Source organism: Pterocles gutturalis, unplaced genomic scaffold (assembly GCF_000699245.1).
Source record: "Pterocles gutturalis isolate BGI_N339 unplaced genomic scaffold, ASM69924v1 scaffold4367, whole genome shotgun sequence".
NCBI lineage: Eukaryota > Metazoa > Chordata > Aves > Pterocliformes > Pteroclidae > Pterocles > Pterocles gutturalis.
The window spans coordinates 18,640-43,952 of NW_010107712.1; the positions used below are offsets into that span (position 1 = coordinate 18,640).

Genomic DNA, 25,313 nt, shown 5'->3' on the forward strand with positions numbered 1-25,313 from the left:
CCTATGAGAGGCACTGGGGATGGAACTGTGTTCAGAAAAATGTGGCATATGAATGCCCTTGTGCTAACCTTGAAGCATCAAGTTGGCCTGGAGGGGACCAGCTTGACAAAGGTTTGGGGTGGGACATGGGAGGAGTGAGCTATGCCTGAGCCATCTGTGGTGCAGGCAGTGCTGGGCAGAGCAGCATCTGGGACTCCAGAGCAGAGCAGTAAGAGAGGAAAGGGACAGCTTCACGGCAGAACATGAAGAGGTCTCTACCAGCCCTGGAGCAGGAAAGGGCCCTCTGACAAAGCAGCCAGGGAAGATGCCTCACGGCTGAGAAACACTGGATGGCAGGGAGATAAGGCATAGCAGCAGTGCAGGCATGGGGCCTGTTCCTGATGCTCTGAGTTCTGCTAACCCGTCTGCCAAAGAAAACCTCCCCATTCACACACAGCTTAGCATCTCTTTGCAATCTGTAGCTGTAAACAATGTTGTCAGCTACTGGATCAGATACCTGTCTGCTCCTTTTCTTGCATTAGAATAGGAGGGGGGGGAAATGGAAGAGAGACAGATCTCATTCCACATAAACTTATGGAGACCCATGGAAAAGTGCTTGACTCAAAAATCTTGTACCACACATTTTGAAATATATGTTTGCGCAACAATAAATGTATAAACAACAAGTCGATGGAGCTACTGCAAATCCAAATAGAAAACTGGCTTAATTATACGTGCACCCTTCATGCCCCCTGCTGGAAAGATTATCATATTTGCATTAGCTAGATTTATTTTGTGTTGGTGGGTGCAGAGAGAACATCAAACAAAGACTGCCTGGAATTCAAATGCTCTCAGGGCCTGGAAAGCTGATTCAAGGCAATGGTTTGTGATGGCCAAACCAAAGAAGAGCACAAGCTCTTTTGCATACAAGTAAGTCTTGAGAACGAGCGAGTTCTGTGACATAGGTGTGTAAATACCAGTACAACAGTACTGGTATATCATGTTCTGGTATATCAATATCAAATACTATGATATCCAGCACATAAAAAATATCCCAGCCCTTCTTCTGTGTAAGCTCTGCTCCTCTTCTAGTGTGCTCAGTGCCTTTTGAGGACTGTTAAACTCTTACTGTCAGAATACAAGAAAGGGAAGCTCATATTTTTTACATGCTTTCCAGAGCATCCATGACTTGTCATTATTGAAAATAAGATCAGGGTTTAGATGATCTCTTGGTCTCTTTCACAGTGGCAGTTTTTGCACTCTCCTTATGACATGTTTTCAATCATGGAGCCTATGCACTTTGGCACTATTCCAGACCTACCTTGAATGGGTAGCTTCCTTCATGAAAAACCTCTGTAATGGGTTGTGGAAATGTCCATTGACAATTATTCCTTGGGTGTAATGTTTAGACTTTGAAATGACTCCTTGTATTACTACAATACTCACAAACCTTGTGATGAGATGCAGAGAAAATGTTTGACATAACATCTGAGCAAGTAAGCCTACAACACTAGCAGCGATTTGTGAGTAGCCAGGAGATATCTGAAGCCTAACGTAAATTCTCCTGCTGGCTTTTGTTAGCATTCAGAAAGCCAAATGGAAAATGATCATTCTGCTTCATAGCAGGATTTCTAGTCATTTAAGTGTATCTTTGTTCTGACTTGGAATGAAAATGGAACATTTCAAAGTTCTCTGAAAAATGGGCATTAGAAAAAGTTTTTTGGAACTCTGGAAAAAATAAGTGTTTTGATCTTTCCTAAGCAAAAGAAAAATTGTGCTGGAAAAAGGACACTGGTAACCCAGAAGTCCTAGAGGCTTTGGAGGTGTTGGCTAAGCACAGTGCCTCTGTGCTGGTATCTCCGGGCCTTCTAATCCAGCTGGCTTTCTATGCATCCCACCTCTAGGAGTGTGGGTGGGTTTGCTGGGACATGGCCATGAGTTCATTCAGGCTCATAAGTTCCCATGGGACCTAGAAACTTAAAGAGTTTAGGATCCAGGCAAATCTAAGAGACTAGAGACAGGATCCATCTCACCTGGTTTTAACCATACAAAAGTTAGACATCGAGTTTAAACTAGTCATCTAGCTTGTCTGCAGTCAATGGAGTGCAGTAGGCAGTCTGAGGGGCTAATTCAGACCATAAAAATTTTATAGTGTTTGCTGGCACTTTGACAGTTCCCCATCAGGAGTGGGTTTATCACACAATGGTCTGTAATTGCGAAGCAATTTAGTTAACATCTCTGAAAGTTTCAAGTTTTGCATTTCTCCCATCATGGGTATAATTTGGGTGAAAGCTGGGTCTGCAGTGGGTCTGCCACTCTGTTAACCACACAGAGGGACTAGAAATGAAACTCCATTTAGGTTTGTTTCCTTCCTTCTGTCCCTTGTCCCTGCCTCCCTCCCTCCATCTTGTGAACCTGTACCTGGTGTACCAGCAACAGGGGATCTCAAACCAGGGATGAAATCCACAACTGGCATGCACCACCGCCATTTGTTCTCTGTGGTGGCGTTATGCCAGTTTTACACCAACTACAGATCTGGCCTCTCCAGGGGGCTTCTTTATAAGAAGAAAATTGAAGAATTGCAATGAATATGCCTAAACTTCCTTAGACATGCACAAAATAGCAAGCACAAATCCCTTGCTGCAATTTTAGAAAAAATTACTTATGTTGTCTACGCAAATAAAGAAGAGATACAGAAAAGCAACTGAAATTTTAACTAGCCGTTGTGATTTGCAAGATGATGGCATATGCTAAGAGCATTACCTTTGGACTTCAGTTGCCAGTGCTGGCTCCCTGTACCTCCACAGAGGGCATTTTTAAAGGCCAACAACATTTAAATAAGCAAACAGGAATCAGCAGCTTGTCTGCTCAGGGTATAAGAAAAGAGCTGAAATATTGCCTCCTTTTTGGGCTACTCAAATCAGAACACACTAAAACATGTCATGCACCTGCACTGACTTTCTTAAAGCACCAACACAAATTTAAGCAGTCGTTAAAGTGTGCTATTGGTCTAACCCATCATGGAATGCTGCTACGGTAAAGAAAATTTCTGCAATTGGTTTCAAAAAGTCGTTACTGAAAAAAATGGTGTTTTCAATCTGTAGTATACCCTGACACAGAAAGATATTGCTGAAAATAAGATAGTTTAACTTCCCACTCACAGCTAGTGTGATGGGTTTGCCCTTGACTGGGGGCCAAACTACACACCCACTCACCCAATTCCCCTAACCCCCAACCCGAGGATAGGGGAGAGAGTTAAAGGGGTAAAGGGAAAAAAGGACTCGTGGGTTGAGATAAGAACAATTTAATAACTAAACTACAATAATATTGAAAATAAAATATATAGTATTATATATTATTATACAATATTATATCTATAATAATAAGTGGTACACAGTGATACTGCCCCCCCACCTGATGACCAAGGCTCAGCCTGTTCCCGGCTAACGATCCCGGAGCAGGGAGAGTCCTGAAACCACACTCCCAGAACAGAGATAAGAGCCCAAGTGTCCGAGATACCAAGATGACCCTGAGAGAGGGGCAACCCAGAGGGAGACAACCCAGAGCAAGAGAGAATACTGGAGCAAAAGAGATCCGGAACCAAAAAGGGCCGATCTTCCGGGGAGTCCTCACCTATATACGGGCATGACGTGTATGTTATGGAATAGATTATTGGCCACTTTGGGTCTCAATCCTGAACCTAAGATCAAATCCTGGGCTAGTAACTGGGGCTGTGCTCCCTCCCAGCTTCTCCTGTTTGCGGACAGCCAGAGAAGCTGGAAGACCTTGGCAGCCACATAAACATCACTTCTTATCAGGTTTCTTCTGAGCACAAATCCAAAACACAGCCTCTTGCTAGCTATTATGAAGAAAGTTAACTCTGTTTCAGCTTAACCCAGGACAGCTAGCAAGAGAAATATACAATTTCATACTTACTGAGAACTCAATTTTGGTCCCCAAAAACATCTTGGACATACTTCAAGAAGGACAGACTGCCCAGACATTTTAAACATGCGTAGGAGCAGACAATGCGGTAGCAGAGGGATTTAGTTCTCCTCTCAGAAATTTAAGAATTCTTTATCAGTGGGTGACAGGATCCCACCCAAAAAATAAAGACTAATTTGTTCTTCTGAAATAGCAGCATCACAGTCCCCCACAGGATGCATCTGGGAAGAAGAAAAGGAATATGATTTCATGAAAGAAACAAAACCAACCAAAATTTTTCTCCTTTCAAGTGGGAAATCTCTGCTAAAACTCTAAGAAGTCAAATTTGGTCCAAACAGTAATGCAAAAATAAAAAGTATCACGGGCTGCTTTTAGGCTACAAATCAACTTGACAAACCTTTTAAGGATCCCTGGTGCTGAGAAGGTTCAGAATGAGTTTGTACATCAAATGTGTGTTCATGACACAATGCAGATGGAGTAGTCCTGGAAATTGGTAAGCCCACAAAGCTGACATCTCCAAAGAGAAACTGAGAGGAACTGCTGTAGAAAGGTGGTGGGACTGAGAATTTACCTCTGGTGCTGTTTTCTAGGAAAGAAACATCTGCTTATTTAGCAATTTAAACAGGTAATACTCCAGAGAGCGAGTTGAGGAGGAAGTGTGATATTTCTATAGTTTTCTATTGCTTGATATTAGCTGTGGATCTAATCTAGAGACTGTGATCACCAAGCAAAGGCTTCATTCTGTTGAAGAAAGTTTTGCAAGACTTCCAAGCAGAAAAACAATGGCAAGCCATCCCTTTCTTTGTACAACAGCTTGGGAGATTTTTCATTTCTTTGGTTATAAGAAGGTTTCTGAGTGGTGTTCACAGCTGTTGTGTCACCAGTTTTATCTATGTCATTGTTGCTTCCAGTACTCACAAGCTCTGACTTTGTGTCCTCCCCACTTGCAGGTGGAAGCACGCCTCCTGGCATAACTGCACCAGCTGTGCCTAGCATCCCATCTCCAATCGGGGTGAATGGCTTCACTGGCCTCCCGCCGCAGGCTAATGGGCAGCCCGCTGCAGAAGCCGTGTTTGCTAATGGCATCCACCCTTACCCAGGTAAGCCAGATCAGTGCCATGCTCACAACCTGCTCCATCAGTCTTGGGGAGATTGTCCACATCCACAGACTTTGTCCATCATGAGCCACCTCAGAAGGATTATACCCCAGACCATCAGGGCACCCACACTCTAGCACTGGTGTAGTTTGGTCTTACCCAGCTACAGTTGTTATACACTTAAATCTGGATGACAAACATCAAGGGCATGTTGGAGGTGGAAAATCTTTATGCTGAAAAATGGAGTGCTCATCTGCTGGATGACTTGCCTGGTGAACACAATCAGGACACTCAGCAAGTTTTGATTTAGCTAAAATTTGATATGAGGCATGATCTGTTCATGCTGGCAGGTCTCCTAGCAGTGCTCCCAAGGGTCTTGCTCCTGGCTATCCTTGAAGGAGCTATGCTAAGCCTGTTTGCATCTCCTAGCACCCACTGTTGATATCTCCTGCTGGGATTCCCTTGCAGCCGGATGGCTCTGAGAGGAGGAGTCCAGAGGGTCCACATGGCTGCTGACACAAACTGCTCCATGCCTCAGAACATGTGTGCAGGCAGGGGGGTTTGTCTCTGAAATCCTGTTGCCTTACCAAGCCTGGAGGCTGAAGCGCCTTTAATATAGCCACAGAACAGTCTCAGCTTCATGCTTGTGTGGCACACCACCAGAGAACTGCTGCTAGGATTGACACTGTGACTAGCTCAAAAAATACCAGCACTGAAGGAGTGATTTTGCAAGACCTGGCAGTAAGGGATGAATGAGGGAGGTTAAAGGATACATACCTGCCTCTATATCTGTACTTACAAATATATGGACACTCTGAGGCTGTAATCACCAATAACTCAGGAATTTGCAAGTCCTTGTTGTGCACCTACATTTTCTCAGCATCCTCAGGATTTGAGATAGCCCTTTCCTCCAAGCTGTACTTCTGCTAGAAAGACATTCCTTACCATTGCTGTACACATACTAATAATAACAATTATAACGAAAAAAAAAAAAAAGTAAGTGTTACTAATTGATCCTAGCCACCAGCTGGCAAAGGAGTGTTTTACCCCAGAGCACTCATAGATTGATCTGGTGTTAGGAAATCAAACACTGAGTCAGATGTTCCAGCCAAAAAGCCCACAAAACGCATAAGAAAAAAAATTCTTTCAATCTCAGCCAGTCCTGAAAACTCAGAAGATTCAACATCACAGGGGACTTTATGTGCTTCAAGGAAAAGTGTCATGTAACATAGAAATGCAAAAGTCTTACCTAGTTACAGTTCAGACAATGTCACTGAAAAAAAGCCACCCTGTGAGCGCAGCAAAGTACAGTCCATAAATGCCAAGAGTATTGTAAAATAATAATCATCCTCCACACACACACACCTTGTAAACATTTAGCCATGAGTTCAGCTTTAAGCAGAATTGAAATCAAGGGGCTTACTGTGCTAAAAGTTAGGCATATATATATGTTTTTGTAGCAGCTTAGAGGGATGGGGAGCTCTTGGAAGTTTATGGAGGCATCAGAAGATTGCAGGGAGCCCTCAATATGCTCAGTGAACTTAACCACAGGACCAACAAAATGCATTGTCTTTAAGGTTATATAAATATAGCCGTCTGTTCAACTATCCACCTGTCTAAGTATCTATCTGTTTGCCAGTCTATCATCTCCCTGTTTATTCATCCATTTCTATATCTGTCTGTTTTCTGGTTTGTCTAACTTGTCTTAGCTAATCTTCCATGATCCATTACTGCAGACATCAGAGCAAAGATGATCTTTCTAGATGAATCTTAATAACTTGAGCTTTTGTTACGATGTCCAACTGCCCCCATAATTAAAGAAAGCTTTCATTTAGGTATTTCCTCCGTGATTATACAAAAGTAAATGGCCTTAATCTGGTTGTCTCTGAGTTTTGGAGGGACTTGCTCAGCCAGCAATTCACAATAAGTCCCTGCACAAACACTGGCAGCTTAACACACTGAAAGGTGACAGTCATCCTTGCTCCACTTTGCTGCAAGCAGAGAGGCTGCTTTCTGATGGTAAAGCTGACATCTAAATAGTCTGCTTTGTGTAAAGTTTGGATTGGTCTTGGTGTGTCTTCAGCAATATGTTGGTCATTTTTGGTGCTCATTCTTGGTGCTCAACTTCCCCATAACCTAGTGTCATCTTAAATTATAGCAGAGGTGTAAAGGGAACAGTGGCAGGCCAAAACCTCACCTCTCATTTTACTTCTGGCTGTCCCCACTAGCAATGAAACCCTGAAAGCAAGCCCTTCTGTAGCAGTTTGGATGTAGGACACATGATGTGTTTGCTCCATCTTATTCTCTTCCTTCTCGTGAGCGTTTATGCACTCTCTAAAACTTTATTCCTTGCCACAGGCTTATTGAGGCCTGGAGTTTAGCAGCATAAAAAAAGAAAGGATAAGACATTTATATGGGTAGTAAGAACATCCACAGCCATATTAGACTGGATAAGAATGTAGAAAGGACACAAACTTTCATGCCTGATGATATAAGCCAGCCACTAATTGTTCAGGATTAGAAAGAAATTTTCATCACTGGGCAGCTTTTTCCATCATTGTTCATTATGGGATTTTTCACACTTTCCTCTGTAGCATTTCTTGCTGGTACTGTCCTATGGTTCTCAGTGTCTGTGTTTCTAAATGCAAGGGTAGGAATAAAATAATAAAGCTGAGCATGCAATTGCACTAACATTATGGAGAAGAAAATAACATGCCAGTCTCCATCCACAGTCAGCATCTTCCCGACAACTTTTTTTTATGGTATATGTCTCATTCTGAAAGTGACTAGGAGTGCTGCAGTGTTATGTACATAACCATAGTCTTGCTGTGATTATGGCTTGCCATATATTGTTTAAAGCCTGAATTTTTCTCATAGATACTCTTTCATACTCCACAAAAAAATGAAATGTAGGTTCACACCACTATATCCAGTAGCAGAATGTTCTTTGTTGCCTGAAAATAGCAAAATAGGACAATCAAAATCTGTAGAGGTATGACATCCCCATCATTCAGACCCAAATAAATCCCATTAATTGTGCAGCTTGTCTATACATCCACCTTTGTGTCTGGCTATAATATTTTTAATGTTACATTTTAAGAACTCCAGTCTTTGTACTAGAAGAAGATGTCCATATAGTGTAACTCTATTTACTCTGTAGTTTCACTCTCTTTTTTTGTGTCTTCCTGTGTGCTCTTTCTTTAAGATCCCCTTTGTCTGGAGCAGGGACACACTCACTAACGTTTGAGTCTGACTACTGAACCAGCCCTGGCTTTGGGGCAAAGGCAAGAGTAGGTCCAATGTTCCTGCTCACAACGTCTCTGATCACAGCTACAGTCCCTGCAGGGATTAGCTTTTTCTGTGGCTCTAGCCAGGCTATGGATCCATGCAATAGCACTAGAAAACTATTCCTTGCAGGCATACTCTTTGCAAGCCATGCTCTCACCTTCTCCAATCTCAGCCAGTACATAATGCCTCATAGTGCACTTTTTGGCATGGACAGAATAACAAGGCAGTAAGTACTTTGCCTTCCACTAGTCTGAGCCCCTTTAGAGATGTGACATTTTTGTGTGTTATGCCTGCCCTTTAGTGTTTCATCTTGCAGGGCTATTGAACATGGCAATGTGTCACAACATGTAGCAGGGACAAAGAGCATAATCCTTTCTGCCATGATCTTGTGGATCACTTTGCAGCAGCGCAAGAGCGTTTGCTGTTTCCTCATCAGCCATAGTAACAGGGATTACACTCTTCTGCCACATTTCTTAGCCACCCAGAGCCCAGTGCCACTCTTGTAACAGTGTGTGATGTACAATAACGCCAGAGACCATCCGCATTGGTTTCTGTCGTGTCTCACACCATCAGCACTCTGCTCTCTGGTAACAGGTCCTGTCCTACTGGATTGCATTGTAAGGGACTGGACAAAATGCTCGCCCCAAAAATAAAGCCTCCTTGGGAAGAGAAGGGGAGGGAGAAGTGAGAAAATGGGGAGAGCAAAGGGCAGCGAAAAAAGAGAGAGAAGGGATTGGTTGTCAGAGGATCAGTGAAATGAGGGAACTGAAAGGGTGCACAGAGCAGAGACGCCAGAAAAGAGAGGACTCATCTGTGTCCTTCTGCCCAGTGATGTGCCCAGGAAGAGGGAGAAGTATACCCCATAGTGTCCAACAGTGCTCAAACAAACGTAAAAAAAAAGTCCAGCTTGACCAGCCCCACCGATGCATCCAGTGGTAAGGCAGCTTTGTGGAGCCTCAGATGGGAAGTCATTTCCAGGATGCTGAGTTCTTCGACGCATTTGGTCTGGGCTTGGATTGCTGAGGAAAACAAAAGCAAAGTTCTTTCAGTTGCTCATAATACATTAAAAGTGTGTCATCTCATTTGCTGCTCTCAGGCACACAGTGATTCTGTTCCTGGTTGTCTACCACTGCCAGGACTAGCTCTATCTCTTCTGTCTGCAAACACAGCATAGGTCCTCCCACTCCACTTTGGTTACACTGTGGGTACTTCTAGGCTAGCAAGACAGCAAGCTCCACTTAATACCCTATTTGGGGTCTAGCCCCCTCCGGTGAGGACTAGCTGTCAGTATGAATGGGCAGCCAAACCTTTATGCCCATATGTTTCCAAGCCACCACTGAGACTGGCAGTAAATATGCCCCCCGTGGGTTAATTCTTGTGCTGTAGAAACTCATGTCTTAGGAACTGAACCTAAAACATCAATTCATTTTCCTTGGTTCAACCAAGAGCTATCAGGCAGTTACCAATTTCACCCATCACCAGCAGAGACAGCATTCAAGCTCCATCTGTAATTATTATAATTACCCAAGCTAATTTTGTAGGGGCGGAGTTGCTGGCATGCTAATATGACAGCCTTATCTGTTAGCTTGCCAATTAGTTAGCAGCACCGCTGCTGGGCAGGCTGCTGCTCTGGGCCAGCCAGTCCAGAACCAGTCCTGATCTTGACAGCCACCATCCAGTGGCATTGGACAAGATCAGGGCCTCACTTGTGCAGGCAGAGAAAGGGGCTGACTCCCCCCACTCCAGTGCCCACCCTGACAGTCCTGGAAGATGTCAGACAAGAAGAGTTTAGAGAAGAGGTTAATCAGGAGAACAGAAAAAGAGGGATCTGACTGCACCTGTAGAAGAAGGTCCAGGATGAAAACCAAGCCCCACAGCATTCAGTCCAGGCATACACCATGCCCTAGAAATTTAGCTGGCTCAGCAGCCCCGAGACTAACTTACTTACTATAGGAAATCTTTGTCTGTGTTGTTTTTGTCCACCCTAAATCTCCAGGTGAGAGCTTTCCTGTTCATATTTTATATCAGCAGTTCCAAAACCGCAGCAGTGAGCACCTGAAGCATCATTATAACTAGGAAACATTTATTTGAACCATTTGTAACAATCTGCCACGTGCCATAAAACACACTTTACTGGTAAAATAAGTAAGTGAAGGAATGCACTCATTAAAAATATAATAACAAGTTGCCATCTTCAATTGTAGTCTAAGCTACTTTAATGATGCCACGTACTTTCAATGATCGTGCTCCAGCTGTAATGAATGAGGTTGTTTAAGGCAGTTGTGGGAGCCTTTCCAGAGCCAAAGTATTTTCTATTCTGATCTGGAAGAACATGTAATTACAAATCAGGCTCTGTGCTGAGATTTTCAGGGGCACCTAAGTGACTTAAGACCTTGAGCTTTATTTTTAAAGGTGACTTAAACTAAGCTCCCCAAAAATATGGAGTTAAATGCCTTAATATCTTTTAAAACCTGACCCTGACTTACGTGTTTATAGCTGTAGGCAAAGAGAAGGAAGCCTGGTCCTGACTCTGCTGTTGAATCAGTTTGTCACCTTGTCCAACCGCCTCCACTTCTCCACATTTCTGAGTCTTCTGTGTCTTTCTTGCTTTGTCCACTGGAAGCTTTTCATTGCCAGACATGACTCCTTGTCATGTATTTGCACAACACCCATCTCAGCAGAGGTCTGATTAGGGATGGGGCATGGATGTGAGACTGTTAAGATAATAATGAAGATAATCCTGATTTCCGAGGGTGAACTACATGAATTTTATAGTAGGCCCATATGTTGCCCCAAACAAGCATCTATAATACCTGGGGATGCTACCAAAAGGGCTTTTCCAACTAACAGAATGGAGCAGAGGGCACAAATGCCCTGGATTTGTTGGCTCCTTTGACATGTAGGATAAGAGACAGTGGAACATGTCTTTGAGTGGTGTCCAGCCCCTAAATGGCAAAATGGCACTATAAAACACAGGATCAGTCTCTGTTTTCTGCTGGATCAGCACATTCTTTCTGTTATTGCAGTTATTGTTGTGTCTGAATACCTAATTAATTACAACAGTAAACGCTGGCTTCTTTAATCACAGCATCAGCTGTCCTAATCAATCTTAATAATATAGAATCTGTACTATGGCACCCATGAATTTTAATCTACATAAATTTCTTAAGACCTCTCGCAAGCTTGTTGTATGAAATGATATAATTATGGATATAGATTAGGGCTGTAGAGAGTGATTTAAATTGGATTTAAGCAGAAGGTGAATAGAGCCCTCCCACTCAGATATTTATTTATTTATTTTAATCCTGGCTTTCACACAGATTTTTTTCTTTTTTGCTATCAGTATTTTATTTTCCCCCCATTGACTGAACAGTGCTGCCTCTCTTTGGTCATCTTCCTCCCAGGTCCACATTCCCAGAGCTGATAGTGACCAAGCTGCAGCTCCTGGGAGAGGTGTAAAATATCTCTGGGACAGTGAGAGGAACGAATAGGTGGGGCAGAGCACAAAGCTGTGGATCCAGGCAATAACATGTTTGTGTAGACCTGTGCAGGGAGCAGCGCTGCGAAATTCAGTGAAATAGTTGGAATAAAATATGTCTGTCAGTAAATGCATGGGCAATCAAAAGCAGGGAATGAAGAGAATGTCATACAGATGTAAGGTGTTCTGACTTCTTCCCACAAAGTGAAATCCTGGAGTGTATTCTGGGCCCAACATGTGTCAGACCTGCTTTTATCTCTCAGAAGAACTGTACCCCTCTGATTTCAGAGGGCAGATTTCCTTGGCTTTCTCTTGCCCCAAACTGGGACAGGGACACTGTCCCATACCCCACTGAGGGGGATGGAGGGCCCCCTTTTGATGAATCAGACAGCAGTCATCATCCTCCTTCCTCACCACCCCCATTGGCTTCAGTGCAGCTCCTCCTGATTTACACCCCTGACCATCACAATAATCTCCAGCCCTCTGTCCCCGGCAGTCATTTTCACTGGGGGCACCCATATAACAGCTTGTCTTGGCCAGATGCTGTAGCCAGGTTAATGGCATATCAGGAGGGATTCATAATAAAACATCACTTAAACTGATTTAATTTATTTTTAACAATGTGCTTATTCTGCCACATTCATCCTTTCATTTCTCTGACAAAAGCTAAATGTTGGGCCTAACACTAGCTGAATGCCCCTTTAAAAAATCAGATTTCAATCTAGAGATATATCAGTAGTAAGAAAGCTTCCTGGTGTTAATTTTAAAGCACTGGTGTTTCATGCTGACTTGGGAAATCATCCTTGGTTTTTGGCATCAGGCGGAGGATTTGGAAAGTGACATTAACAGGTCTACTTTCTTTGAAGGACTTGGGAGTCATTTCTTGACTTCCGCCTAATGAATAAGTGCTGCCTTCGTTAGATTTATATTTATGGCCATATAGTAGGTCATTGGCTTGTTTTATGTCTCCAGCTTTATGGAAGGTTATCTGCCATGGTCACCTTGTGACATCTTGGCCAGGATTGTCTTGCGAAGAGACAATTGTATCTAAGCAGTATTTTCCCCATGGAGATATGGAAATTACCAAATTAATATAGAGGCGATATCAAGGGATAAGGCTCTTGCACTGAGCTGCCAAATGAAGTTCCTATTAGCATCTCTTTTCACAGTACACCTTTAGTTTGCCCTGGCAAGGCCAGATTTTCAGCTTCTGCAAAGCAGCAAGGCTACATGGATTTCAGTGGGGCTGACATGATGGATCATTGTCTTCTGACCTCTCAGGAACCTCTCTAGTTCTTTCTCCTCACCAGCTGATCCTCAGTGTGTACATTACATCATGTTTAATCTCCTAAACGTCTGTATGTTGGACATAAGATCTCCATGAATCTGACCACAAGGAAAGCTATTTCGAATGTTGCCTATGGGTGCATTTCACAGATATCCAAGGTCTTTTGATGATTTTAGGACTTAGCGGCACACTACTTTTGGTCCAGAAGCCCCTTTAAGGTGCTTTATAATATCCATGTCCCTCATCTGATTTCTCCTATATCCCTATAGCTCTTACCAGCCCTTACTCATCTATATATCTCCTGGGCCACAGTGGGTTTACACGCTGGCACTGACAGCATGCAGAGGAGCTGAGGTCTGTTCACAGCCTCATATGCCCATGTTCAGCTAATATTTGCAGCAACAGAGGAGACTGGCCAGCTGGATAGGGAGAAGGGGTGTCTGAGACAGGGTAACTCTCCTACCTTAGCAGAGCATGAGCTGTGTGAAGGTCACAGGGGTGCACACCCTATTAAGTATATCTTATGGAGGAATAAATCAACCTTCCCTCACGGTCTCCTTGCACTGAGACACAGAAATCTTTCATATCTCCCCATCACTTTGAATTTTAGCACGTGGTGTGTTCCAGCCTGCAGTCACACGTAACTCCTGGGACAGGTTTGCTCTGGATTGTGAGCCCCTCGTACAGCTGAGCCCTTGCTGAACTTCTCATGGGTCATTAGTATGTGGGACGGCTGTCACTTTACTGAATGCAGCATGGCCAAAACTTCCTCAAATGTCTAATCTGCATCTTGAGATTTCTGGATCAGTACTGGTCATTGGCTTCATTCACACTACAGTTGGGAGCACAGGCATTTATGCCCTTCACTAGGTTTAATTCATCTGGCAGAGTGAGCAGCAGCATAAAGATATGTGCAGGGCTGCCCAAGCTAGCTTGGCCTTGTGCCGGGATATCTAGCAGGCCCTGGAGTCTGTGTCCCTGCATCTTCTTCATAGGCCCTGCTGGCCAGCATGGTCATACCCACTGTACTGAAGTCACATCTTCATTTGCCGAGTAAACACACTATTTGAGCTGAGGAAGACGAGGTCTTCAGTGAGAAAGGTCATCACTTTTGTTTTTACGAGCTACCAAGTTAAATTCCAGAAGGCCTTGACTCACCACAGCTGCTTTTCTCAAGCAGCCAAGGTGGGGTATGAGGCTACAAGTGAAGCACAGAGCTCCAAGCCAGGGCTTGCTGCCTTCCCATGCTGTCTAGTCCCACAACCCAGAGATGCTTTCATCGCAGTCCTTTTCAAGAGCATCCAGGGATGACTGGGTCATTGTTAGGGTCCTGTGTGTTAGACCAGACGCTTTGCATCTTTACCTATGAGTGATTCCCAGCTTGGAGCAAAGCTGACTGAAATAAGGGAAGTCTTCCCACTGGCTTGCGTGTGCTGTGAGCCAGGAGGGAATTTTCTGTGTGATCTGGGGTACAAGGCAGCCTCCTGAGAAAGAAACAACTGGTTAGGTACTACCCTTGCTGACAAGTCATTAAGACTCGGGAAAATAATGAACTCTAAAAGCTTCGTATGGGAGGGAAAAAGTCTGCTTTTAAGGGCCTGTTGTCCCAAACCCTTTAAATAAATCATTTGTCCAGTTTTAATATTTAATCTTAAAGGTGAACCATGATTTTCAGTGTATTTTTCCTAAGCAGAATGGCTTAATTATGAAGGGCAGAATATGGCTCCAAAGGCAGGTGAGATACCCACAGATGGGGTAAGGAGAGCAGCTCTGCAGTGAGCGAGGTCGTCCTGTGCAGGACACAGACTCAGCTACAGGTGGGAAAGTTGGCAGTTCCCACGTGTGCCTAGCTAAGGTAAGGAATAAAGGAAAGGACCACAATCAAACAGGTACTGCTCAGTGCCTTCTCCCATATCAAAGAAGAGATGAGTCCTGCCTCAGCTGGAGAGGAAGGAAACGCTGTATCTCCTGAGCAGCAGAGTCAATTTATTTTTCTAGCTCTGTAAACAGATGAGTGCAAACAAGGAAGGGCAGTTGCCTTTGGGGCAGACACAGTAGATCATCTCCTTTACTGCAGACTGCAAAACCATACTTGTCTTATAAAGATTTGCTCCATTTATCCTATGTCCCCTCACCTTCCTCAGGAGATATCTTCAACCTGACGGGACTTGGTCATTTTGGGGGGGTCCAAGAAATTATAATCTATTCTCCCAAAGGGGTGTGGGAACCGGTGTATCACTCAACCTTTCATAGCTGTTCAGTTTTGTTCTGCAGCAATACGTTCAACATTCTGTTTTCAGAGGAAAACTGTTTTGAGCAGAGGTTAAAAAAACAGACTTGAGATGCTTCCTTCTTCAAGAAGGCAGGAATAACTGGAAACTGTTCTTATATTTTCCAAGCACTTCCTCCAGTTTCCAGGAGCATCTACTCTTTAAAAAATATAGGTTTGCATCTCTACTAAGCCTTCCACTGATCTCCCACAGTTTTTAATGTATTCTCCTCAGACCCCTTTTCAAGGGGTGAAAATCCTTGCCATAGTGCAGTGCTTTCCCATTTCACATATTTCCCATTTCACATATTGAGGGACCTGCCAAAAGCCAGCTAGGAAATCAACCAAACAAATTCCAATCGAAGACTGCAATCCCGCTTATTTCTTCCTGTGACTACCTCCTCCTCAAAGTCCTTGTGATCCAGTAATGCCCACAGTGAACAGGAGCCTCCAAGGCTTAGCCAGCTAATTGGGTTTCTTCCCTCAGAGTCTGGTCTTCTCACCATTCCTCCTTGTATTTTGGGAGATGAGGGCAAGACCCTGCAAGTTTCCATCGTGACCAATGGTGATCTTTGTAAAGTTCAGGCTGGTATTTGCATCTGTAAGAAAACACTTTGTCCGTGTTCCTTGGGTCTGTAACACTCACGTTTGCCAACCTCCCCCACACCTTGGTCAGTGTCTCTCCTCGGGCAGGTCAATGGCACCAGATTTCCTTCTAAGAGGCCCACATCTTTACAACTTCGAAGCTCCTGCTTCCAGCCACACCTCAGTGCTTGTAGGAAGGAAGAAGGTGAGATGGAGGGGGAAAAGTGGCAGCTCTCCAAGGGATCATCCTAAAAGTTTGAAGCCAGAGGGACTGCATAAATGTAGAGCTGTGCAGCACTAATAAATACAAATTAAACTCATAACAAGAAGTGAAATATTAGGGCCAAGGTGACATTTGGACTGGAGGTTCAGCCAAGCTTTGCTTTAAATATTTTATTGCTGCAGATAGAGAAAGAGCTTATCCAACATGATTCTCTGGTTTTTTTCCTATCAACTAAAAGGGAAAAAAATCTTAACTAGCTTTGGTTGTATTTGAGCTAGACTTCAAAGTTTCACAAAAATAAACAGTTTTAGTGGGGAGGAATGTACACTTGTAAAGAGAGAAAATGCACTTTGAAGCCAGCAAGGGACTGCATGCCTTACTCAGAGATTCACAGCATCCTCCCTGGAGCAGCCCAGTGATGTCCCCCTCCCCTCCAAGCAGCATCTCCTCTCACACCAGGGGCTGCCTGGCAGCAGTGCAGTCCTTCGAAGGGATGTTAGGATGGCAGAAGTCACTGCTTTGTTCTCTTCTCCTTCCTCCTGCTATACCCCTGTTGTTTTCTGCTCTGATTGAATGTTTCATGCAACTGTGGCTGTCACTGAGATCTGAGTTTGCACAGCACCTAGCACAGTGTCAGTCCTGGCTTAAGATGAGGGCTCTCTAGGGTTGCCTGCTGCAATGCCAAAAATCTGCATGATCAGATGTGGGCTCCATAATTTAAACATGAGAAAGGAGGGAAGAGGTTTGTTTGCCCTCTGCTACAAAGTCTCACAGGGTGACTGGTGGGGGACAGAGCCTTCCTGACCACCATGGCGGGTTCTGTGCAATGCTGTCTGTAGGGTGAGCAAGTTGCTCCTCTTCTGGGACCCTCAGCCTCTGGGTTTGTCTGTCTCACATTACATACTGATGAAGGAAAAGGAGAGTACCTGTCATTCTTTAATCCTTAATTCCTTCTCTCTCTTATGTCTCCACAGCACAGAGCCCCACTGCAGCAGACCCCTTGCAGCAAGCCTACGCAGGAGTGCAGCAGTACGCAGGTCGTTAGTATTAACACTTTCTCCCAATAAACCTTTCTCTTCCCTAAAGCCTTTAATCTCTGAACACACCAGAAGGGGTTGGGGGAATGGAGGTGTTTGCTGATACAGGGGCAAGCTGGGGGCCAGAGACAGACTAAATTTGCACTTCTTGTAAAAACAAGCTTAAACCCCAGGGTCTTCTCTCCCTAAGGAGGCAACCTCCTTGCTTTCCACAGGGAAAGGCTCCCACTGACCTGTACCTCAGTGCAGCTTCTTTGTCAGGACCGGGTCTGGTCTGCTCAGCACAGCACATAAGTGCAGATTCAGGGGGTCGCTTTCTGCAGCAGGTCTCCTGAGTGGTGCAGCGAGGAGGGGAGATACATAACCAGACCCTGCAGAGCCTGTCAGTGTCTGGAATGTCTGCACACATTCATATTTTAGGTTATGTCTACCCTGACCATACCCCAACTAGTCAGTTTGAGGCTTGCTTAGGAGCTACACGAACATACTCCTGGCTTCTCAGCAGCTTTCTCCACGGGTCCCAACGGGTCTGCCTCCACTTGCATTGCCCTGTATGCTGAGCAGCTCCTTTTACAGTTGATAGACTGACATCAACCAAAGTGACCTGGTGCAGACCACGACCCCGCCATGTTCAGCCTCCCCTCGCCAGGTGTCCATGGCCAATATTGTGAGGAAGCTGCCACCTCAAAGCCATTATTTCCTGTGGTAACTAGAGCAACCATGGGTTCCCACTGAGGAATGGCTGTTATCTCATGTCAGCGCGGTAACTGGAAATTTAATTTAATTCTCCATGTAGGACTTCATTTGCTGGTGTTTTAGTTATTGTCACTTATCACTTGTGAGGTTTGATAGATGGGAAGCAGCTCAACCCTTTGAGCTGTTAATTAACCCCCCTGCACACACATGGCCCCTATCCCCCTCTCCCTGGGCTCACAGGTGACCCATACTCTGTATTTTTAGCAGCAAGGCACATCTTTTTACCATCTGTGGTACTGAATGGCTCCCCTTGTCTGCTTGGTGGGGAAGCCGAGATGGGGAAAATTGTTTAACTGCTGCACACTGTTTCCACTGTGTTTGTGTGAGAGAGAGGAAGTCCATACAGACGTGAAAGAAAATATATGTCTGATAGCGTACCTGCAACTGTGCCTATACTGTGTGTGGGCGTACGAAGGTTAGAGTAACAGAGAAAACATACCTGTGAACTGTTTTAATTAGCATGTGAATTAATCAGGGTGAAAGAGAGAGATTACACGGGGAAACGTGTTCTGTGCGTGGCTGTCAGCATGGACATCAATGTTTTGAGCTTGTGAATGAATGTGTTTGTGGTACCATCCGGGATCGTTAAGCATCTCTGCTGGGAGAAATCTCAGTGGAGACCCCCACTTACACTGCATGGCTGTCCGCAGCGTTACTGCTGAGGAAGCTAAAGAGAGGGTGGGTGCTCAGGATCACATGGCACCTCCTTGAGTACCACTGTGGTGCTTCTGTCATGTCACAGACTGCATGAGAAGGCCCATCACGGAGCCAAAATGCAGGGGGAAAGCCCACCTCTAGCTTGGCATGATGTTTTTGAGTGAAAGTCCCTTGCTTCCCAGCACTGAAATCTGTCCCTCTTTCTTCTCTCTCTTTCTGTCCCCTATAGCCGCTTATCCTGCTGCTTATGGCCAGATTAGCCAAGCGTTCCCACAGCCACCTCCCATGATCCCACAGCAACAGAGAGAAGGTGAGTAAATGGGCCATCCTCCTTTCTGGTGCCAGCACACCATTCCCATCACAGTGGTTCCCATACTCAGACACATAGAGAATACCCATTAAACACCCGATTGCTTTGAATGCCTGGTACACTGAGTCTTTTCTCCACTTCCTTGAGTGGCATGGCATCACTGGCACTAACAGTAATACATGGAACATCCTCATGGGGAGTCACTGCTGAGGTCTCCTCAGTCCCCAGGGAGGGAGCATGCTGATGTGCATGGGCCATGGAAAGACCTGGTAGCAACATAGGCAATAGTGTCCAGTGGGGGTCTCGGTTCAAGACAAGCAACAAGAATGCGGATAAAAATGCAACTACATTGTAATAAAGAATTAATAGGAAACAAAGCACTGGTGGCCCGTCATTAGAAACCAGTAATGTGATTTCAGACACCTGCTATTTAGAGACAAGGACCTGCTATTTAGAGGAGCTAATCTAGTTCTTTCAGCCTCCTTTGGTAATCTGGAAACAGAAATCAGCCCTTTTAGAGCACAATCTCTTTATCAGGATGAGATGAATCATGTAGCAAAAGTACCTATTTCTTAACATCGACGATGAAAGGAGCCTGGGTTATGTAGTCCTCATGACTGGACATCTGCACTGGAAATATGAACAGTAAGGAGAGGTGAATCTCCCACTATTGTATGTAAAAGTTTTGGGAGGCAACCATGCCATGTCATGTTCCCCTTACAGTCAGTGGGGAGCAGTGGGATCCTCATAGGTAGCCCACTCACGTAGTCCCAGCCATCCACCAAGGAGTCTGTTGCTCCCTTTTGACAAGAAGAAAAGACTGCTTGCTTAAGTGAGGCATTTAGGTCAGGTGCTTCAGCTTAGTCTAGAGACCCTCATTTTAAATAATTACATTTCAACTTTTATCCTCTATTAGATCACTAATTCAGATACATTCTATGTTACACGTGTTATTATATATATATAATGTCATTTAATATTTTAATATAGTGTAACTGTCAGTATGAAATGAATCAAGATTACACTATCAAACTAAAATGTTCTGATGGCCTAGAACTACTTTGGGGGAGAGATCTCAATTTGTAAGAAAATTAGAAATGTCGACATTTCGATTTAATTTGGAATTAATTTTTTTCCAACGTCAGAATTTCCTGGGGAACACAACTTTCAGCTCCTGATTAGCTCTAGTACATGTCCCTGCTGTGAGAACAGATGCACAGACCTAACATATCATTACAGAGATGTTTCCCCCATGCTGAAGGACTTTGCTTTTTATTGCTTTACTGGGGCTAGATTAAGCATAGGACAAAATGGCGAGCAGATCATTGCTCAGCATAGCATTCTGCCAGGAGTCATCATAAACAAGGGACTGCTATTGCACATACATTGAAGACCCACTCTCCAAAGCCCCCTGTTTTTGCAAGGCATGCTGTGTGTCTGTGTGTTGAGGGTGGGTGCCACCCAGTGAACTCATAACTTCTCACTCCTTCCTGTAAGCAGCTGGAATGTTGTATGGCATCCTGTAAGCAGAGGATGGTTGGGGGCCAGATAGATGAGATGAATCACCAGTCTGATGCAGGTTGCCATTCCCAGTGTTCTCTGTTTTCCTGCAGTATCTAGAAGTTGTGGCTTTCTCTGCTGCTTGCTAGATGGAGAATCTCTAAGGCATGACACTCCCTTTTAGCAGAGGGTCAAGACCTTTAAGCTTCTCTAACCTTTAACAGGAAAACACAGCAAGAGGGAACTCTAGTAATAGTAATGCTCAGTGCTGAGAAGAGTACTTCATGTTTGCAAGGATGTGCACAAACATAGATCTTTAAGGTCCTTTCCAACCTAAACCATTCTATGATTCCATGGTTCTATGATTGTTAATAGCAAGGTTACCTCTCTGATCCTGGATCCCGGACGGATACCAAGCGCAGAGCCCCTTGGCTCATACAGTGTTCCTATGGAGATTAGTCATTGCTTCTACAGGAGCACTGAGGCTGCCAGCAGCTGGTGGGGTTCATAGGGTAGAACAAATCCAAAATTACCAAACCTAGAGATGAAGTCAAAACTTGGGGGTAATTTTAAATTTATATGGAGTTGCTCATCTTGATGTAGTTTCTGAAACTCAGAAGTACAGTTAGAGGTTAAAGTAAGGCGGTGCAGGCTTATGGCTCTCATCTGCCCTGTGCTCAAACAAGCTGGCGACCGAACAGCAAGCAGATACAGAAGAGAAAATAAAGTTCCAGCCTCTGAGTATTTACTAGAGAAGCGAGGTGTGCAGCTGACCAAAGGACTGCAGGCTAGCTTCGAACAACGTTACGAGACAGCCCATTTTTAATTACTGTTGCAAGAGCAGTCTGGTCATAGTCTTTCCTTAAGACACTGACTCATGGTGTTGGAAATGCAGTGACAGACAGCTGATGTCAGCTCAGGTTTGTGGAGTTTATTCGTGTTGGAAGTGAACACTCAGGGATATGTCAGTCTGCTGCTGACCCACACTAAATAACTGAAAATGAGCTGGAGGGTGAGGGGCATGGGCAGAGCAATGGCTTAGCAGCTCAACTCCAACCAAGCCAAACACGGACCCACTACAGAGTTCTGTAGCACATGCTCCCGTGCCTCAGTCCTGTTCTTTTTTCCGTTATCCATCATGATTTGCCTGTAATTTGCAAACTGTTCACAAACTGTGTGTTCCTTAAATCTTTTCTTCCTTGTTGTCTGAATCAAGGCTCTCTCTGCTTCTTGTGTATTAATGAACAGAAATATCTATGAGTTAAAGCCATAAAACCAAGAGCCACGGTAAATGTCAGGGAAGAAATGAACCTTGATTCTGTTCTCATAATGTGCCATGAGGGTTGGATTTTCAGCTGACTTACAGCCATTTTGAAAACTAAAGTGTGTGGTAAACAATTTTAGCATTGTATTCAGCCCTGAACTGCCAAGCATACTGTTCTCCAATAGCAGAAGCTTTCATAATCCATTAATACAGTTCAAAACAGAACCTTTCTCTCTAGCAAGATAGTTGGAGTCTTCACTGAGGTTTTGCTATGCCAGCTGTGATCTTCCTCTTGCTCCAGTTGTCCTGACCAAGTCCTTTAAAACTCATCACATGTGTGCACTGAAAACTAACTTAGCTTTTCATAACATTCTGAGCTGAACAATTCATGTGTTGTGGTTTCTTAAAAATATGTACGTATATACAAAGAGGTGACCATGCACATAAACACCTGGTCTTCCATGGAGTGCCCAGATTAACTTGACTCAGCTGAAAAAAACCCAACAAGGTAGAAGGGCTGAGACAGAGAGAGCTTGTTTTATGAATTCTTTACCAAGGAGTCTAACTGTGATGATAGGTAACTTACAGATGGATGGATTTAACAAGAAATTACTTGTTAAAATCTAGTGGCAGAATTTTCATATGTGAGGATGGTAAAACAAACCAAACTACCCCAGGTTGTTTCTCGGTAGCAGGTGGAGTTTTCAGTGTTGGAAATTAACAAAAATACTCTGTAGTTGGGAACAGAGTGAGTTTGGCCTTGAATGTCTGAGTTGCTATGGGAAGCCGGAGCATGAATTTCCCAGCTGCATTTCAGAACTGAACTAGCCTTTGAGGATAGTCTCTGCTTTTTCACATCCTCCCTGGTCTCTTCCTCTTGGTCTCCAAGTAGTGAGAGGCAAAGCTGATTTCAAGGTGAGCTAAAGGTTGTTTTTTCCTTGATCTCAACCTCTTAACCCAGTGTAGGTGAGTTTGGATGCCTCCTAGTCTGCCTTGTGCCTTAGTAGGTGTTTCTCAGCACACACAGGCAGAATACCTATTCATGTATAACGCATCCAAGACCCCAGGAAATGCAGCTGGCGTTTTTGAAAGAATTTGCCAGTTTTACAGAGCAAATGTCTGGCTCTGGTGATGTCAGTAGGAATTGTGCCACTAATTGCAGCAAAGCCAAGATTTTACCCATTCTATTATAATGTGCATCTCCAATCCCACAGCAGAAGTTCTCTGGGGCATGTTCAGATGAAAGAATGAATTTTTTCCTGACATTCTGGACAGTGGTCTTCTCCTGGGCAGAATTTGCTTAGTTCTGACAGACACCTAAGGGGGTTGGTGTTTGTTTAACACTTTTAGACTGTTTCATAGTTCATTTATTGTGCCAATAACACCACATTGTGTGGAACTGAACTGCAGCAAGGACTGGAGAAGGGATAGTTGTTCAGTGAGGAGACTAAGGAAGAGACAGAAGGGAGGTGGGGAGAAGATGGAAAAGCTTGGCATGAAACTGGGGAGCCTGATTGTGGGCCACTGAGGTTCAGAAGTAATTTAGCTAAGCAGATGACTGGGTGCCTAATTAGTTAATTATCCCACCAAACCACTATCTCCCCCCATTTGGAAGAAACCCTGTTACCATCCTCATGACCTCCAGGAAATGCACAAGATGCAAAGGATCAGCTGTTCCTTCATGACAGTCCTTTTAGCAAATTAGTGGGGAAAATTGTGCTTAGCAAATATTCATTAGGGTTTCATTTTCCATTAATCCAAAAAGAAATGTGGAGAGCCTGTGACTTCAATCACGCTGAGGCCCAGGAATTTTAATGAGCTTTAAATGGGCATCTGTCAGAATCCTGACTTTGCCGTACTTCTCCTGCCAGCCGGGAGGATGAGTAATGGCTAATAAAAGGTGGGAGCATCTAGGCGAACTCCTCTCCCTAACAGGAAAGGCAAAGTTATAATTTGCTGTGTTATGACACCATAATTATGCCCTGATGAAGAAAACTAGAGTATTAAAAAACCCTTTCCTTCCCCGCACTGTGCCCCAGACGTAAATGGGGGAAAGCTGGCTGAGTGACAGGTCACAGGGTTGCAGGCACATGGGCTGGGGAGAAGGAGGAAACCCTTTGTCCTTCTATCCTCTTACCCTTGCAGCAAGGAGCACACACAGTATCCACTTCATCTCAACCCCCTTGAGCAAAGCAGAGCTGGAGTTACCTTTCAAGGTCAGTGCAGAGCTGGGCAGCAACTGGAAGTCCCTTTGGAAATAAGAGCATGAAAAAGCCAGTCCGTGCCTCTTCAGACTACACCATTTTCTGCTAGTGAACACTGCAAGCAGTTGAAATGTTTGGGGTTTTTTTTAACAAAACTACTTGGACACACCTGTTCCCTTTTGACCTTGCTCAAGTACGACATTCTTAGAAATAAAAGTCACATTGGAAGGTTTCATTCTAAGCTATTTGACCAGAGGCAGATTCTCCCTCTTCTGCCCCAAAATACAGTTTCAACAGAGGGTCTCTGCTTCAACAAAACTGCATATTCCAACTAAAGACTCCTCTCTGGATATTTTTCCAAGCACCCTCTGTGAGTTTCTAAGTGCATATGTTACAGCACTGAGGCAAAAAAAGCAATTTCTCTTGTCTAGTAGTTTGTGTTTAAATCCATCTGCAATCTCTCTTGCAGAGCCCTCTAGAATGGGGCACATGGCCAAACTCTCCAGATTTGGGGGAGTCTTCAGGCTGAGCTGAGCTGAGGTGTTGAATGCAAAATTTTACAAAACAAAATAAGCCTGTGGGTTTGTAAATATCTTTCTACTTGTTATCACAGTTCTCACACAGATAAAAGAAAAATAAGGAAACTTCTGCATGCAGACATTGAGAAGAGGCAAAGGCTAGTGTGGGTCACCCAAAACTCTACAGATTAAATGAGATTATGAGGAGCAAAGAAAAATATGAACGACATTCTTTCATTCTCTTTATTCTTACTCCTCCGTTCCTCTCTTTCCATGGCCACATGTGCTGCTGCATTCCTCTGTCTCTAGATTTTATCCTGATGTCTGTCCTGGGAAGGTTAACGAAGCTAGCATAGCCTCCAGATGACTTTCTGAGTTCCTGGTCTTCTGCTTTATCCGTTCCTCTGAGAGTCTACAACTGCTTCCTAGAGGTGACCCCGCACCAGTCAGAGAGAGGGGATGTCAAAGTAAATCTCCACCATGTGTTTTCTCATATCCTACTTCTTTCCATTCATGGGTCTTCTTTTTCTCTTGATAGGACCAGAGGGCTGTAACCTGTTTATCTACCATCTGCCCCAGGAGTTTGGGGATGCTGAGCTGATGCAGATGTTCCTGCCTTTCGGTAATGTCATCTCCTCGAAAGTGTTTGTGGATCGGGCGACAAACCAAAGTAAATGCTTTGGTGGGTAAAGATAACAAAACAATTAGATTCATCCAGGAAAGGGCTTTCTCTGAATACTTTACCTTTCAAACCGCTTTCTTTCTGCTTAAGCTTTGATTTCTCTCAATTTACTCCTGTCGATACTTTCCCCCTTCCCTCTTTCTCTCCTAATTGTCTCATGCTCAGAGTTGTGTGCGCTGCTTAGAGGTGAAGGTTTAGCATATCACCAGTGGCAGGGTGCTGTAGCTGCTCAT

The 25,313-nt window shown here is 44.2% G+C and overlaps 1 protein-coding gene across 1 annotated transcript in view; it reads left to right on the plus strand.

The window, feature by feature from the left end:
* The window catches only part of CELF4 (CUGBP, Elav-like family member 4), a gene marked incomplete at both ends in the record, with an annotated part of 38,417 nt that extends 13,337 nt beyond the window's left edge, over positions 1-25,080 (plus strand). Inside the window, 4 exons of the mRNA XM_010088191.1 lie at positions 4,875-5,024; positions 17,127-17,192; positions 18,832-18,912; positions 24,937-25,080. Coding sequence (XP_010086493.1) covers positions 4,875-5,024; positions 17,127-17,192; positions 18,832-18,912; positions 24,937-25,080 — 441 coding nt within the window. The remainder of the gene's footprint in view (positions 1-4,874; positions 5,025-17,126; positions 17,193-18,831; positions 18,913-24,936) is intronic.
* Between the last annotated feature and the right edge of the window lie 233 nt (positions 25,081-25,313).